Below are 18,759 nucleotides of genomic sequence, written 5' to 3'. Positions count from 1 at the left end.
AAAAAAGAAAGGAAAAAGCATCAGACGTTTGAACAGCTGGAAGCATTTTTAGAAACTACCAAAAAAGAGAAAAAAATCACTTAGAATAATATTTCCCTTTCTGTAGTAAGCATCGTAGTGGTGATATAATACGTTCTCAAGAGACTTAATCATGTCTACTGTTCAATCCTCAAAGGTTATTTCATAAAACAAAAATTAGTGGAGTCAACAGAGTTTCTTCACAAAAAAACTGAAGCTGTCGTTCTGAGTTATATTTATCTTTCTACCAGCTCCCATCTTTTTCAAATGTCCCAAGAGCTATGAATCTGTGACAATAAGCTGAAGTCCACTGCGCTCTGGCAAAAGACAAGATTGTCTTCCTTTCTTTGTCTATATCTGATTTTAGTATTAGGACATTGTTGTTTGACGCCACTCTGATAAAAACTGGAAAAGACTGTTGTTTACAGAAGGATCAAATGAGACAGTGAATTAAGGAAGTCATAGCAGCCATGGGCATAAACCAGTGACTACTACATATATTTTGATAAAGTATCTACATTCTAGAACCAACATCACTTGAATTCCTTTCAAATTAAAATCAAGAGGCAATCTCTTAATTTTAAATGCAGTGCTTATTCCGCCAATTATGATGCTTTATTTTCTTTACCATGGTACTCCCAGGGCCACGTCAGCACTAGGATTTCCTTTAGCTAAGTTCTTTTTGTCACAATGAATCTCTCAACATGTGCCGACTCCAGATAAACATTATTGGTAGCTTGCTCCAGTACAAAAACCAGGCAACAAACACCACAAGACTCCCCTAGCAACACCCTTGAATTCCCTTTAAAGCATACTGCCATTAAATACTCTAGGAGCGGTTGTTAAATTTATTGTTCATGAGCTATTGTATCCTTTTGAGAACTTCCCATCTTCACAATGTGTTTTTACTCACACCTAAATTTAAATTTGTTCCATTTTTGTGGGTTTTTTAATCACTTAACTTACAGCAAAATATCCACCTAATTTGTTAAGCGAAACCATGCCTTCCTTCCTCATAGGGACCAACTGCAGATACAGAATGTAGCCATTCAGATGTACAACACAGAAGCCTGGTTGTGGTACATGTCTGAAAATATGCCTGCTCTGGTTTAATCAAAACATTTCATATCTAAAAAGGTCTAAACCCAGTTCTAATAGAATGGCAGTGCTATTCATGCAAGACAAAATCCCACCATGCAAAAACAGACAAAGTGAAAAAATAGGGTAAAATACCAAACAATACCCGATAGCACAAATTCTGCTAAAAACAGGGCCAAATCATCCAATCAGCTCTTACTCTTATTTATCCCTTCCCAAACATCCACTTTTTCTGGTTGAGTTTTTTTATCTTTATTCTTCACGTGCTTCTCTCCCAGCTATTTGCCCTCATCTCTCAGCCTTGGTTCTCTTCCTCTCTTGCTTCTTTCACTGCACTTGCACTGAGCAGGACACTTACCGTACCTTTTGCAATAAGCTACAGAGGACCTCTAAAAGACAAGGCCATTACTCTAGAGAAAAATTCATCACTTCTTTTTTTTTTAAATAGGTACTCAAATACCATTTCATAATTTACTTCAAGAGAAAAATAAAACCTCACTGATAATGTTTCCTTTGCTTATCACCCACTATATAGCGTGCAACCTTAAACTGCTCCAGCCTATCCTGGAAAAATGTCTTTGTTTTGAATGATTTTTGTCCCCTCAGACCTGCCCTCCTTTACTTTAAACAGCTCCTCAACACTCGTCCACTCATCATTAAAAGGAAACTACGGGAACAAACATGCAGGGAACAGATTCAGGCTGTGAATCTTTGCTGCTCCCTAAGCAGCAAAGTTTGTCAACATATTTCCACAATAATTGTTCTCTGTGATGGAATCATCAAAATGCCTGCAACATATTCACCGAAACATGATATCCTTCAACCAGTAAAGTCCTTAAAGTAACGTGGGCAAAACTAAACCACCACTACACAATAAACCAAACACACCCAGGTAACAGATAAAAGGAAAAAGGGCCCAGTTAAGTGAGAATACTCCTCAGAAAACAACTGCTCTATTCCTGTCCCGTGAATACTCAAGCTCAGTGAAAGACCTCCAAAATATAAGCCTAGGAACTAAAATTCTAACACTGTTGGATAAAATCTACTAATTCAATAGCAGTACCAGTTTTATGGCACCTTGTAAATTCCACTCCTCCTCCCAACCATTTTATGCACCTGATACAATGAACGGTCCATCTTTTGTATTTAAAGTTTGCTATTTCTGTTCCAAACCTGAAGAAGACCTGCTCAGTGGCTTTGTATAACAAAAGATACTACTTCTACTTACAAACGTGGCCACACATATACCCATGGGATCATTGCAGCTACAAGAGCATGACTACTTTCCATGTTATCCTCCACTAGGAAACATTTGTGGGTACTTATTTTACTCCTTTGTCTCTTTTTGTATTGCAAGATATCTTTCCTCCACACCTTAACATTTTCCATCACTTACTTGTATGACTACAGTTTTTCTTCTCACATCTGTCTTTTTGTTCCCTATCTCAAATACAGTTCCTAGTTTTCCACTTCATCTTTCTTTCCAATTTCCCCTCTCAGTTGCAAACATAATTTGCTTTTCTCCAATGCAGAACTCCTGCAAGGAATAGGATTAAACAAGTTTAAAGAATACCCACGAGCATGTGAGAAAGACCCATGCAAATAGTTCTGGGTCATGACACTTCACAGGTATGTCCTGATCCTGAATCCAATGTGCATACCAAAAGACCATTCATACCGCTCCACCCACCCTGAGGATGAGTTCAATTCCCATTTAACCAGCTGTTCCTACAAGACCAAATTTTCTAACTGTACATGCCAGAGGATTTGTTCTCTCAAATTCCATGCTTAAGCTCCTATGCAACGGAAAGCCATCATCTTCATAAATGAAACCAGGTGATCCAATGAAATATATTTATTACTGTTCCACCAACATGAATATTCAAACTTTTACAAGTGTTCACCAAGAAGCAAAACCAGTCACAACAATATTTTATCCACAATTATTAAGATGTATGCAATCTTCCATAACAGAATTCAGTTCTGTTGAACATTTTTATGAGTCCATGATAAACGTTTCGAAGTCCTGGTCTAAGTCCGAAACAAGGGCATCCACAAAATCTTCAACTGAAGGTGATTTCTGAAGCATACCTATAAAACCAAGACAACAGACTCTTAGCAAGAATACTATGACCTTGAAAGCTTTGTCAATGATAATGCTTTTTGCTAACTAACTTTTAATATCACATGACAGAAACAGCTATCATGTTTCTTTGTCAAGAAATAAATCCAGTTATAGTGTATAGGGATTATTTAATTTCTTCAAGCTACCTGTTACACGTTATCACAGAATTGACAAGTTTCAAGACTGTGAACTTATTTTTATCGTTACAATCTTGCTTAAGCAGGGAATTATATTCATTTTAAAGCAATGCTACCATAGACTCAGTCATTTCCAAATGACTGGAATAAATTCGCGATTGAGTGGGTATCTAAATCTTTATCTGCCGAGTCTCAGGAATGACAGAGCCAGAAAAAACAACATATTTTCTCAAAGTGGTATACACTTTAAAAGCATTTAATTTAGTAGTTCAAGTACAAATACCTCTAAAATGTATCACAAGGCATGAAACATACCCAAACAAATGCATTTTCAGTGCACTGCAGTTTTAGTTTTGTTTTTTTACACTACCAGGACTTACCTTTTATTAAGAATTTTAATTAGTGCATATGTTAGCTGTAGTATATGACAGAATGACAGGGAAATCAGCATCATGAAGAATCATGCTCAAGTACTTTGTCAGGTAATTCTATAAGCAGACCAACTAAAAATCTCACACCTTTCTCCCCAGAATCCTGCTTTTTAGAAAGCATTAGAATATATCCTGTAAATTATTTTCAGATGTTTCTTTGTACCAAACGTTACATTAATGTTGGTCTTTTCACTGTTATTAACAATTTCAACATTATATATGGAAATTTACTGCATTACTTGTACCAGAAAAAAACCCAGTATAGCTGCCAAATAATGTAAAATTTAATCTTGGTACTTCTTTGAAGTGATCTGTTCTTTCTGACAACTGCCAATGTAAATATAACCTTGTTCTACCCTTTCTGATCGGCGTACCTACTGAACATAATTTTATATTCTTTCACATCCTCAACAATATTTGCTTTCAGTGGAAATTATAATTGCATGCTGCTAAAAGACCGGAATCTTTTACTATAACACAATGATTCAAAAACCACCAGGAAACAGACCAGCTCGAGGCAATTTTGTGTGAGCAACCAAAACGAATTTTCTTGCTAAGACCTCACAGAATCCCATTTCAATCTGATTTAAACACGTTGCAAGTGTCAACACAAACTGCCATGACCCAGTAGATTAATACTGAGCACTAAAAGGAAAACAAATCACACACTATACATAGGTTGCCTGAAATGCTGTTAAATGAAGTTTGCAACAAGCTATTTTGCGAAATGAAAGAGAACAGAATTAATATTTCCAAACACTTGGTAAACTTGTCATCTACTCTCATGTTAGTAAAATTGCTGTGGAATTACTTCTAGTTCACAATGAAAAATGGCTTGCTATACTCTGGGCTGAGAAACAGATGGGTCCAGATACCAGCTACTATCTCACCTCCCCAGAGAGCCGTGGCCTCTTGCAGACTCCCTCTCTCAGGTTCCTGAGTGGGCTGGCTGGGGGACATGCGTATTTGCTCCCTAACAGCCTTGGGGAAATTCCAGTTTAAACTCTTATTATTTTCTTGCAGTTTTCTCAGAAGTGGAGAGAATGCCTTAAGAAGGTGACACAGACGGCAGCCCACTGGAACACGTGCTGTCATGCATGACGACATCTTAAACTCAGTTAAGAGCGGTCCACTCCCAACAGTGCAATTCATTTTGCCTTTTTTTGGCCTCATTTTGCCTCAGACATTTACATCTGAACTAACTGTCTCTACTTCTAGAGACTGAACAGTAGGAAGACTTTCATGGGTGCCACTCATCTGACCTTTTTCAGAGGTCTCCTTTATGATGAGATGAATTGTGCCTATGAAGAACCTACTTTTCCCTGTATCTCAGAAAGGAAACCTGGATGACTAGCTCAGGTATAAAAATCACAAGTTGGTGAAATTATTCCTTCCTTCCAATTTTTAAGATGTGGCTCTATAGAAGAACCATTTTTCTATAGCCAAGATGCCCTTTTCTATCAGATATCAATATGGAGGGATGACTGTAATGCTGCATAGACAGTATATAAAGATGGCCATAATAGATATAACCACCACTCCCCAAGCCCCAAAATACAACCCCCCCCCCCTTCCAATACTGACTTTATAAAAAACAGCCAGCCCAGATGATGTTTAGCCAATTCCTTTGACACACTAAAATTTATTCTGCTCTGGACAATTCTTAAAACTATGATTAGCAATACGTTGCAAAAGAAGAAAAGCTAACAGTATAATGATTAGGGGGAAGAGAAGAGACTGATGCTGGGATTATCTTCAAGTAGACTTAATTTCCCTCTTAAATAAAAATGGCAAATCATAACAAAAACATTCCAACCCTGGATATTACAAAATTAATAAAAGAACCATAATTAACTACAGTACACTTCGATGTATTTTAATGCAGCTGAATACAGTCTTACCAAATCTCACTCAAAACTTGTTATAAACTGCATTCATTTAGACTCCACATGGTTTGTTTTAAGTATGTAGGAGAATTCAAAATCGTTCTGGCAATAGTGATGTCAAATCACCTCCTACCCAGTAGTTCCAACTTTTGATAATACAAGCAGATTTCAGATTTCTTGCATTAGTGGTCTCCTGTATTATTTTCCCATCACTGACATCAAAAGCAGACACTAGCAGAATTTGCTTTTGCAAGGGAAGGATGAAGAGTTAACTGAGGTCATTGCTGAAGAACTCCTACTGTAGTAAAATTATCATGCCCTTATAAAATAAATAACTACAGATTTTAGAGTAGACAACTCCAAAAGAAACAGACACTGATGGTATTTCCGTGTTTTAACCTCTTACTCTACACAGATGTGTTAAGAATGGTCATGTCTCCCTTTAAACTCCATTAAAATATATCAAAGCAAGATCAGCTTTGATATATTGTAAGTACTCAGCACTTCAGTCTAAATGATTTAGTAAGATGTCCACAAGGTCTGATGGTTGCATTTTTAAAATCTAGGAGTGTATTTTGTACATTCAGCCCAGCTCCTATTTCAGCACAGTCTCTCCCAAGCCTAAGGCAACTGCATAGCTTATCTTCTCTGCTTTGAAGTTTTCTTTCACATTACAGCACTGTGGTTAACCACACCCTTTTGAGAGATGGCTAGCTATAACCTACAATCACTGAAAATTGGGAGAAGAATAAAGCCTGTGGCAAAATTTGGCTTCTGCCCCTTTGGAACACTAATTATTTTGGGTCGGTGTAGTTTGAGTTAACATATGTTGCCATTCACATCACCTTTTTGGATTTATGCATATTTCTTACACTTTCAGAGAGACATACAATCATTATCTGAAGATTTTTACAGCCTCTTCAAATCATAATTATTCCATGAAGTACAATTTGAGGCATGGAAAAGCAAATTTTCAAACTGCATTGGAGCAAATGCATGTTTATTTACAGATTCTGTTGGTTTGGTTACCATGTATGCACACAGCTGAGTATGTCTGTCTGCAATATAATACAGCATTAACAAATCAAGAACACAACTTCACATGTATTTTGCACGAGGACTTCTTCAGGGACCCAAAGGGCAATGTGACTGCATCAAAACTGCAGGAGAAGCACACTCCAGGATATGTTCCATGCTCTCAGTTCCCAGATCATCCAACCGAGTACTTTTCACACTGCAATTCCCTTTCTGCCTATGCACCTGGGTTTCTTTCCAGTCAGGGAGTGCCAAGGGAGAGAGGGAGGGATGGTGCACATTTGAATCTTGTTCAGACCTGCAACCAGCACACAACTGGACCTGGAAGGGACACCTGGGTTACATATCTTCAGAGGAATCTGGAATCTCTAATGCCATGTAGTCCTGGGAAGGAGAGGGTCTGAAAGAGCCATGTGGACAGCCCAAAATGACAGAGGAATCAAGTTCTTCTCAAACTGTATTTCCTCTCTATGGGGAAAAAAAAAAAAAGCAAGCCCCTTGGACAATGCATTGTTCACTCATTTTTTAATTGCTCCTGCCATCCATATTTGTGACTATTTCTGTATTTTGGAGATTATCAAAGGGGTAAAAGGGGTCACTTCAGAAAATGTCAAAAAAGGTTTCATAAAGCCTTTGTGGTTTTTTTTTTAAATGGAAGCAAATGCCAAGGGAATCAAATCCAAACAAACAAACAAAAAAGTATATTGTGTTTTCTAATTAAAGACTAGTTCAAACAGGAATCAGTTACTCCACTGGATGGCAGGTCAGATCCTTTATCTTCCCTAATCAGTACATCTATGGAATCATGTGGGAGAAAGATGAAAAGCTAGGGTCATATCTAAACACAAAAGAAAGACAATAGATAGCTCCTGAGAAGAAAATCATAACAAAGAATCTGTATAAATGAAATATGCTTCTGAAGTTATCTATTATCAAACAGTCAATGAATATGGCTAACTTCACAATGAGATACGGAAGCACTTCAAGGGTGAGGCTACATACGTGCATCCAGAAGTCAGACTTGTACAAGCGGATTTCTTTATATAAAAAAAATGCCTGAAATAACAGCCTACGGAACTTAAGGTTTTTGAAATATGGCACTAGTGAGCACAAAATCTGGACTGTTTCCCTGAAGAAGAGTAAAATCAACAAGGTTTTAAGTTTGGTGGAATCTGTCTTTAATCAGGAATCTGTTTGGTCATCTGCTATGGGAGCGCAGTTTTGCAGCTGATGAAAACCAAAAAATGATGGAAATCAAGTATTCTGGAACATCCATAATGAAAAGGAAAAAATGCAGCAAAAGGAGTCAGAAGCTGATTGAACCTAAACAAATTAAAGAGCAAGTAAGTGTTCTTACATTTCTCCTTAAATTCTCAATTTTTGTAGTAAATACAGAGCAATTAAGTATAAACATATAATAAGCTTTTCCATCATGTGTGTTCTATGATTTAACCTCAAATAATCCCAAACAAGCAATCAAATTATTAACTTGTCAAAAGACCTGAGTCACCTCGATTTCATTTTTCAAGGAGTCATTCAAGCATGGTTGTTTAAGTTTTGCACTGTCTACAGAGGAACATCACAATATCCACAGGCAAGGAATCTGCTGATGAATTCCGGTTATTTTTACTATCTTGAATATCTTCTAAAATTTCTGTTTAAAGTAACATTAAAGAAATTAAGAGTATAAAAGTGAAATTCAGAACATAAAAGTGGCCAGTGTGATAATCTGAAGCAAGGAAAATGCACCCATGGTGAAAGAGGATCAGATCAGGGAATACGTAAGCAATCTGGACCGACATAAGCCCACAGGCCCTGATGGGATGCTGAGTGCTGAGGCAGCTGGCAGATGGCATTGCAAGGTGACTCTCAGTAATCTTTGATCAATCATGGCCACTGGGAGAAGTGCCAAAAGGCTGGAGAAAAGCAAATGTCACTCCTATCTTCAAGAAGGGCAATGAGAACCCAGGGACCTACAGGCTGGTTAGTCTCACCTCAATCCCTAGGAAGGTGGTGGAGCAGCTAATCCTGGAAACCATTTCCAGGCTCATGAACAACAGAAAAATCATCAGGAATAGTCAGCACAGATTCACCAAAGGCAAGTCATGCTTAACCAACTTGATAACCTTATATGATGAAACAAACCACTGGCCTGGTAGATGAGGGGAGAGCCATGCATATTGTCTACCTGGACTTCAGCAAGGTTTTTGACACTGTCTCCCATAAGATCCTCACAGAGACACTGCTGATGTACAGGCTCGATGAGCAGACAGGGAGGTGGATTAAAAACTGGCTGAATGGCTGGGCCCAGAGGGAGGTGATCAGTGCCACAAAGTCTAGTTGGAGGCCAGTAACTAGCGGGGGTATTGACTAGGGGTCAATACTGGGTCCAGTCCTGTTTAACATCTTCATTAATGATCTGGATGATGGGGCAGAGCTCAACAAAGACAAGTACAAAGTCCTGCACCTGGGGAGGAACAACCCCAGGCACCAGTATATGCTGCAGGCCACCCAGCAAGAAAGCAGTTTGGAAGAAAAGGACCTAGGTGTCCTGGTGGACACCAAGTTGAACATGGGCCAGCAGTGGGCCCTTGCCACAAATGAGGTGAATGGCATCCTGGGCTGCATTAGGCAAAGTATTGCCAGCAGGTCGAGGGAGGTGATCCTTCCCCTCTATTCAGCACTGGGGAAGCCACACTTGGAGTGCTGTGTCCAGTGCTGGGCTCCTCTCAGTACAAAGAGAGACATGGACATACTGGAGAGAATCCAGCAAAGGGCCCAAAGATGACTGAGGGACTGGAACATCTCTCCTATGAGGAAAGGCTGTGAGAGCTGGGACTGTTCAGCCTGGAGAAGAGAAGGCTCAAGGGGATTTTATTAATGAGTATCAATACCTGAAGGGAGGGTGCAAAGAGGATGGAGCCAGGCTCTTGTCAGTTGTGCCCAGTGACAGGACCAGAGGCAATGGGCATGGACTGAAACACAGGAGGTTCCCTCTGAACATCAGGAAACACTTTTTCCCTGTGAAGGTAACTGAGCACTGGGCACAGGTTGCCCAGGGAGGCTGTGGAGTCTTGCTCCTTGGAGATGTTCAAAAGCTTTCTGGACATGGTTCTGGGCACCCAGGACCCAGCATCAAGCTCTAGGTGGCCTTGCTTGAGCAAGGGGGTTGGACGAGATGACCTCCAGAGGTCCGTTCCAACCTCAACTGTTCTATGATTCGGTAATTCTGTGAAAACATCTTTAAAACTTCTGACATTTTTTGTAAATCATACTTTGTGCTCTTATCACCAGTATCACTCGTGCTAATGCTGACACAGAGGAGTTACTGCTGTCTGGTTCTCCTATTACACGTGAACAAACACACCAGCAGGTGCACTACAGTTACTGACCTTAAAGTGACACACAGTTATGTTTAGTGGCTTATGGATTTACTGATGCAAAGAAAAAAATTAAAAATCAAACTGTGTATCTTTTATACATAGATTTTTTGGTCACATCATAGAAGATCCCATTATTCTACCATTAACGTCAAGTTCACTGCCCTGCAGTATGCACAACTATTCTTCAAAGATAGCTTGCTCTCTTCTTCAAACCCCAGGCTGCACAGCTATTGCCTGTTCATCATTCACCATTGGTCCTGACAACTCACCAATGAACTAGCTGCACTAAATTAATTGAAGACTGTAAGCATGAGGACTATGAATACTGAAATGCCTAAAACATCTAATTACTGCTTTACAAGAGTTAAATTTGCTTGTGTGCTTTCACTGTACCTTGCCAGATTTCATCATATTTGGATTTCCTTTAAACTTAAAATAAACTTGCAATTTCCTGGACTATGATGCCACTTTTTCAGATTAATTTCAGTAGCAAGTTTCATCCAAAATAACTGATGCATACTCTCAACCCCAAACTGATTGTATTGTGTTCCACTGTTCCGTTTCCACAAGGGGGAAAGCTAGTTGTGCTTCCATAGATATCATATAAGTCCATCCACAGATAAATTTTGCAAACTTCATTCAAATATTTGACTCAAGGGAGCACACTGCCAGCAACTTCAGCATAGCCTCTAGGACATTCCAGGAAGATTCTATGCTCAGTACGATTAAAAATACTTCCCAGAAATAGGAGAGATAATAAGCTTAACTGGTGTTTAAAAACATTATTTATTTCTCTACCATATGACTTAAAATGTAATAATTGGATTTGCTTGTAAAGATGTACGTTCCTGTCTTGCAGCTACTTAATCCACAGTTTTGGGCTACAGTTTTTTAAGGTTACAAATACAGAGTCTTCAAAAACAGTAAAGAAAGGCAAGTTTGCAAAGTCATGCTGAATGAAAAGTAACCCTGTAGATGAGAAATATAAACAGACTAATCTAGAAAATATATAGTTGCTTAATATATGATGAGTCTAAGAAGAGCAGAGGGTATGGCCTCAAATATAAACAGATGGGTCAAAGAACTGAAATGTTATAGTTATGAAACTGTGCCAATCTCATGATGAAATACAGACACATTACCACTGTCTTCCTTATCTGTAGAGAAAAACCCCCACAACTTCCAGTCTACCAAACTGGAGTGAAGAGAGGCCAATTAATTAATATTCATCCTTAATATTAAGAATTTCAGAGCGAATTGAAAGATGCCCCATTAGATGAAGTACTTACCAAGCGCTCATATCAGGAACAGCGACACTAATGCAAAAATATGTGGTTTGAATACCACAACATTAGAGGAAAGTCTTTATCCTGATGTCATTGATAGATTTGAGATAAAGTCAGCAGTTTCTCAAACTTGTTTCATTCTCCTGACATTTTTTTTTAAATATATTAAGTATAGTATTTTGCTATCGCTATGAATTATTTTTAAAACTTATTTTCCAGATTCAAAAGGCAAAAATGGTATTGAGAGGAATAATGAACCATGTTTCTTTATTACAGTCTTCAGACTTCCATTTCATGAGAACATATACACAAAGTACTGATATAACCAAAGCTATTTTGATGATGATAAAATGACGTGGCCAAAACAAGTTCAAATTCTTGTATAAAAAATAACCAGATCTATTATGAATTCCATGTAAGTTACTCATTTTTTGTATCCAAAAATGGTGTCATCTATCTTCCTTCAAGTACGTGATACTCTTACTCTGAATTCTTTAGACAGCCTTCTAATACAACCCCTTCCAACACTTCACCCCAACTATCTGTGGGTTTTTTATTGTGTGTCACAAGGAGTTCTACTGACCATAACACAAAGTTGACGACCAGTTCACTTAACTAAATAAATGAACAAGTTTTCTTTCATAAATCCAATGAAAATCATAATTAAACTAAAGAGACCAAACTGGGAAATGCAGTTAAATTATTTCTTCCTTGAGCAAGGGAATAAAACAGTTCTGATTTTTTTCTACCTTGAACCATAAGCATGGGCTCTTTTCCACCACCGTGTGCCAGCATCTCTCTACGGTAACGCTCACCCATTGCCCTGGAGAAACACAGATGTTAGAGACATCTGCAAACACAATCTGTTCAGCTTTCAGTCAGATTTGCTTCTAGGATCTTTACAGAACTCAGAGACAGAGATCAAATGAAATCTTCCACCCTGAAACAATGACTGCCTTGATTCCATGTTGACTCCTCAAATTCAAGTTACATTTAAAACTATATTATAAGTAACTGAACTAGACAAATTTTATACATATGAATATGTGTTGGTGTTTATAGAAGTTAATTTGTGAGCAACATTTCAGCCTTCATTGCTCCAAGGGGAAAATTTGCTCTGTTACAATGCTCTGAACATTCACCTAAGGTCTAAGAACACTTACAATTTGTGATCTCACAATTTACTTTTTAATTTCACAAAGCAAAATGACTAGGATAGCTATACTTAGCTTTGAAGTTGGTGACATGAAGCTTGTTTAATAGGCGCAGTTGCTTTGATTTCAATAGAAAATTACAAGGAATTAGGCATCTATGAAAATCAAGCTCTCTAATTACATCTAAATATGGATTTCAGTGCCTCCCAACTGGCACACCTGTATTTTAAAACATCGACAAGAATTTTTTTGCACCAATGAACATGTCCCAAAGTACACTTTATACCTGTAGTTATTTCCTGTTTTGTAATCCTCTTAAAATCAAGAAAAAGGCTAAAAAGTAATGGTCATTTAAAAAGCCCATCAACCTACATGGTCCCATTTGTTTCATGTTTTCCAGAAGCAAGTAGCATGGCACTTCATTCTATTTAATATTTTATGTTTTTACCTATCAAATGGGTCCTGAGCAAAACACTGTTTCCACACCATGGAGGCAACAGCTCTAGACATGAGGTAGGAGTAATATTTGGCACCATAGCCCACAAGATGACTGAATCGCAGCTGCCAGGCCTGTAAGGCGAAAACAAAGAAAAACCAGAACAGAAATCATTTTTTAAATCCTTTAAATTGTTCAGCATTTTCTGAAGTATGATGGAAGAAATCTGATACTACTAATGACAAACAGTTTAAAAAAAAAAGAAAAAAGAAAAAAAAACCAATGACCACCAGAAATCCCAGAATGAATGTATCCTTTATTAAAAGAAGCATTTTTCAACCTAAATAGTGTATATACAATATACTGATCATCACAATTGAAATTATATATAAATAGGGTCAGAAGGAGAGAAAACCAAGCAGTAAAAAAATGTATTCATATTTGATAATAGCTGTGTTGTTCTACTGGCCTTGAAAGAAAACCACAATTACCTTATTACAAGTAACACCACGTTTTATTGTTTTCCATGTGGATAAGTGCAGTGTCACACTTGGAAAAGTTCAATCTATAAACTTTTGCCACAAACAAAATGATAATAGGGACTTGCATTTAGTACTGTAAAAAATACAGCTTCCCATATGCCAGAAAACTCAGAGGTAGACAAATTACATCCACATGCAATGTCATTGTTCACAGATTTATTTGCACATTTTTAAATGCATATATACAGCAGATTATCATCCGTAATTATATTGTTATTCATTTATGTATTGTTACTTGGCTTTATGACTCATTCCAGTGGTGGTGGACTCCTCTTTTAATGCTGTTTGGTGTTGACTGTTTACTTCTGTTTTCTTAGCAGAGAAAATCAGAAGTAACAGCCTTACTTTCACAGAAATAAAAATACTTTTTTTTTTAATTTCCCCGACTGTAACAGAGTAATTTAAATTGGGAGAGACCTCTGAAGGTCATCTGGTCCAACCCTTGCTCAAAGCAGAGCCAACTTTGATGAGGCTTCTCAAGGCTGTGTCTAAAGTCTCAGTATCTCCAAGGATGAAGATTTCATCACCTCTCTGGTGCAATGTGGAAAGGCAAGCAGATCCAAGCTGAAAATACATTGTTTCCCAACAGATTTGGGCATATTTTTTTGAACTGAAGATGGATGAATGTATAGATGCAAGAGTGAGAAACTTACTCTGCCCTTTCCACTCTCTGAGGAAACCAAAGAGGAGACAAGTCCCATATCTTATTTGTCCTCCTATCCAAAGTCAAAGCTCTTAACATTCTTGTGATTGGACTGTTGTCAAGATTTTTGTAGGTACTATAGAAAACAGAGTTTTAAAGACGAACTAGAAGATAAACAATAAAGTAGCCTAACAGATGTTTTAAATTTAAATCCATGGGCTGTCAGATGCTTGTTCTTATCCTAGAGCCAATGGCTGAAATTCTGAGGCAGCCAAACAGAAAAGTGAAGGGGCATTAGCAATTTTTCAGAACTATTTATCTTTGACCGTGATTCTTTATCACACTGTAAGTAACAATCTCCTGATTCCTGACAGCTGAAATAAACTATGTTTCTTTATTCAAGAAAGTGCTGATCATCATCTTATTCTCCATTAGCCAAATCAAAGATGTATATGTATGTTTAAAAAAATGACCAACTGAGAAGGTGGAAAAAGAAAGTCTGGCTTTTAATTAGTCTTTTTACCTTAAAAAAGGTAGCAAACAGTGGCCTATAATCTAGATCACCGTGAAAAGCTGATGAGAAACAAAGTTGTTAGCTCCCTTTTCTGAGCAACACCTACAAATAAACTTCTCAAAGTTAGCTGTAATTCAGCCATTCAAAAGCTACTTTTAACAAGATGGTTATCTCCACCCTAAGACAGGTGTCCAAAACGGATGGAATTTGCCATGGGTGAGCAATTTAGCCTCTACTGGTAGCCTACACAACTAGTTTAAAGTAGGAGCAGCAAAGTTAGAGGAGATGAAAAAATGTCTCCAGTCTTAAATTTTCCTGTGGGTCTTGATGCATGATGCAAATTCTTAAGAATGATTAACTTTTTTTTTTTCTTTTCTTTAAAGTAAACACCAACTGTACCGTATCTCATTGTTATGCAAGTATGTAAAAACATTCGGCTTAGATACAGATTCTCCAGTTTGCTCTGAAAAGTATTGTGGTTGCCATGTTTATACTTTGTAGCTACAGTTTTTCTAACTAGTCCCCTAATTATAACTATAATCACTAAACTAAAAGCACATTTTGAAACAGATCAGAGCGCCTACATTTTTAGAATACTGAGCAGGAAAACACGTCAGTGTTTATTTTATTGTACAGTAAGTTTTCAAAGTTAGGATTAAAAGTTTCAACTTGAAAGTACAACTCTCTCAGGAATGTGGAAAGCTTTACTGATGAATTGGTTTCACATACTCAGAAATTTAAATAATTTCCAAATAGATCATTTCAGTGAAAAATCCAAGCTGCTTTTTCTGCTACAAACAAAAATAATTTCTATGAGCTTGACATAGGGAAGAATATTTCCACCTCTCACATCAGAAAGGAATTATTTTAATGCATCATATAAGCTGTAACTACAACAGTACGTCGTCCTCAACAGCTCAGATTACATTGTTCACATCAAATGCTCTTGCATTTAATGGTCTCCACCTAAAACAGCTTGTTTGCACTTACAGGATGATCAACTATTCCATTTATCAGGTTTGTTGAAACTCTCTGTCACAAGTAAGCGACAAGAAAAGAACATCTTCTCAGCAACCTGTCCAAGACTAAAAGCTTGTTTCAGAGTCTGCACCTAAAACAGGCCTCAGTACCCTCTGTTCAAATTTAAGACATTTTGTTTGACCTTGTCTTTGCTAATACAGTTAAGTAAGAAACTTCCCATTGCTTCCTTTCAAAAGAGAAAAGGAAAGGATATAGAAAGACCAAGGAAAGACACTGCTTGTCTCTCTCCCTGCGTTTGGGGAGGCTCTCAAGTATGATGAAGTTGAGAATTCAAAAATTAATTGGTAACAGGACAGTCTCCAAAAAAGGAAACAAAAATAGAGGATGAGTCAATCCATCTTAAGATAGATGCCTAAGACAGATAAGGTATAGATGACTCTCTCTTCCTTCACTGGAATACATAAGGAACATACTTTTAGATATCTCGAGTTATATAAGATGACTACCATCCTCAAAGGCATAGTGCAACTAAGATTGTTTTCAAATTGCAAACAGCAGTCAAGGAAATCTGATTATAAACACTGCTTTTCCCTAGGGAAGTTTGAAAGCCTATATTCGATTTTAATTTTTTTTTTAACCAGTACAAATTTTCCCCACTGTAGAATATCAGTAACTCTAGCATGTCATGATTCCCTGTCACTACTTTTTTCTCAGTCCTCACCTAAAGTTTCTGATCAGGAACTCCCAATCTTCAATATTTCACCATTACCCAGTACCCATTACATTACTCAAGTACATTTTCTGATTCTATGCTGTTCTAGCAATTAGCTTTCCAAAACTGGACTTTGTTAACTGTAAACAAATACTTATACAGTAAGACACATCTCCTACCCTAATTCACAAGGAGATACCTGCCTGCATTAAAAAAAATATCCTACTTTATACAGATGAGATTATGATCTAGGCAATAAAATGTTCAAAAAGCCCAAGAATATATAGGCTAATACTCCTTTAAAAAGTTCTATGATCAAAAAAAGTAAACACATCACTGTAAATGCATTTAAAACTAAATGGTTCACCTTTTTACATAAAACCCCATTTTAATAACATTAGCTATAGATGCAAAATGACTTGATTTCTTGTGTTATTTCCAATGCTGAATGATTTCTCCATATTAAAAAAAAAAAAGAAAAGAAAAAAAGACACATCCATTTCCCTTTTGGAAAGGGTAAAGGCTAGACATGTAGAACTAGGGCACTCTCCTTATTAAATGTTATATTTTTGGTAAGCAGCTAGAAAGTTAATGAAGACTCTGAGTAATCACCTACTTCAAAAAGTTCCATGAACCCATTCCAGGAGTTTATAAAACAGTGCATTTTACAGCATAGCCCATGGGTTATGATAATATGCCATCCACAGGTCATGTTCATGCCTGCTTTTTATCCAGCACAACAGACTGAAATAAAGGTGTGCGACTGATCCACTGCAGTTATTAAAGGGGCCTTTTTTCCACCAACATTATCAATCTTCTCTTATAACCAGGTCTGAAATATTTCCAAAATACCATGTGCAATGGCTTTCCATCCCATCCTGTAACAAAAAAAAAAACCTCACTGATACTTTTGTATTCTTACACCTTATCAGGAATCTTTTAAGAAGTCCTGGTAGGATACATTCTTAGGGTAAGATTCAGTTCATTTTACTTTAGCTACCTTAAACTAGGTGTCTTGCCCAAACTAGTCACATAGGCTTCCTTTGTAGTCAGAGGACAGAAGTATTTATCCTGTTATCTTTGGAGAGGATAGGACTACTGCTCTAGGAGAAATCTGAGTAATTTACTACAACTTCTATCTTCTATTTAAAAGTTAAGCCACTTCATTCATTTTAACAATATGGTAGGATCAGTTAAACTAAACTGTTTTGAAGACTACATAAACTAATTTAGGATTCAATTATTTGAATTCTAAATTTAGAACTGTTAAGATTATCACAAAAATAATCTGATATAAAAATTCAGATGTGATTCTAAAACGACAAAACCGAAAGAAAAACCTACAGGTAGCTTAATATATGCTAGCCTAGCTTTTGTTTGAGTGTGGGTAATCATTGTTCCATGGAGCTCCACTAATTACATGGAATCAGAGCTACAAAATCCTACTACATCTTTTGGAAAGAAAAAAAAAACCTACAGAAATTCTTGACTAGTGCTTAGACTTTTCAAAATGCTCTTCCAACAGTTTCTGCTGTGACTTCAGTTACTTCAAAGTATATTTAAGTCCATTTTGCTTTGCATCTTAAGACAAAAAACACAAGTGAGAACCTGAAAAGACCCAACACTAAATTAAGAGAAGTATTTTCATCATTTAAGTCTTCTAATTACAAAATGTGTGCTTCAGTAATTACATCAATGAGCAAGTTGTTGAATAGTTTCCATGAGGAACAATATTTGATGGAGATGATATTTGGTGCCCTCCCCCTTCTTAATTACATTCTTATTCTGGCAGGAAACCCAATAGAGGAGCAGCCAACTTATCTCCTTCAGGGGCTACTGGGTGGAGAACCCCTGCATCTGGCACTAACTTGGTATTATTGCTCCTAATGCTCTTGAATTTAGCTATCAGCACAGGTGGAAAGCTCCTGAGAGTCAGGAGAAGTTTCAGGCTCTGGTAACTTGGGAGCCAGAAGAGAACGGCAATTAGCATAGAAATCAGTACAGGCTATTTCCCTTTGCTGAGACCAAGGTTTATCAGGGCTAGTGGAACTCCAGGACAACACCGCTCTGGCATGCAAACAAGCACACTGAAAGTTAGCACAGGCAATGTTTTCTTGGTGCTGCGTCAGCCACTCATACAGCAGGAGCTGGAGGTGGGACATAAAGAGCTGCAAGTTACAGGTCAAGAACTATGAGGCCACTTTTCGGCAGAGAAAAATGGTAAATTTACTGGGGGGTGCAGATCAGAGGGATGCTCCATATTTAGGTTAGCAAGTTTCCCATTCTGATGTACTAGCTGCACAGGCATCATTTTAAAATATCTGAGGGAAAAAGTGCTTTTAGCAAAAGAAAAAAACTGTACTATCTGACAACCAGGA

The 18,759-nt window shown here is 37.4% G+C and overlaps 1 protein-coding gene across 3 annotated transcripts in view; it reads right to left on the bottom strand.

Moving 5' to 3' along the window:
- Positions 1 to 2,956: 2,956 nt before the first annotated feature.
- The window catches only part of MIPEP (mitochondrial intermediate peptidase), a 78,650-nt gene continuing 62,847 nt past the window's right edge, over positions 2,957 to 18,759 (bottom strand). Inside the window, exons 17-19 of one of the 3 annotated variants that reach the window (XM_072850479.1) lie at positions 13,002 to 13,123; positions 12,149 to 12,222; positions 2,957 to 3,207 (exon numbers count right to left, since the gene is read on the bottom strand). In XM_072850479.1, coding sequence (XP_072706580.1) covers positions 3,113 to 3,207; positions 12,149 to 12,222; positions 13,002 to 13,123 — 291 coding nt within the window. In that variant the 3' untranslated portion in view covers positions 2,957 to 3,112. The remainder of the gene's footprint in view (positions 3,208 to 12,148; positions 12,223 to 13,001; positions 13,124 to 18,759) is intronic. The other 2 variants (XM_072850480.1, XM_072850481.1) reach the window with 2 other exon arrangements.

This window comes from Ciconia boyciana, chromosome 1 (genome assembly GCF_034638445.1).
Source record: "Ciconia boyciana chromosome 1, ASM3463844v1, whole genome shotgun sequence".
NCBI classification, from domain to species: domain Eukaryota; kingdom Metazoa; phylum Chordata; class Aves; order Ciconiiformes; family Ciconiidae; genus Ciconia; species Ciconia boyciana.
This window is presented reverse-complemented; position numbering and strand designations above follow the sequence as displayed.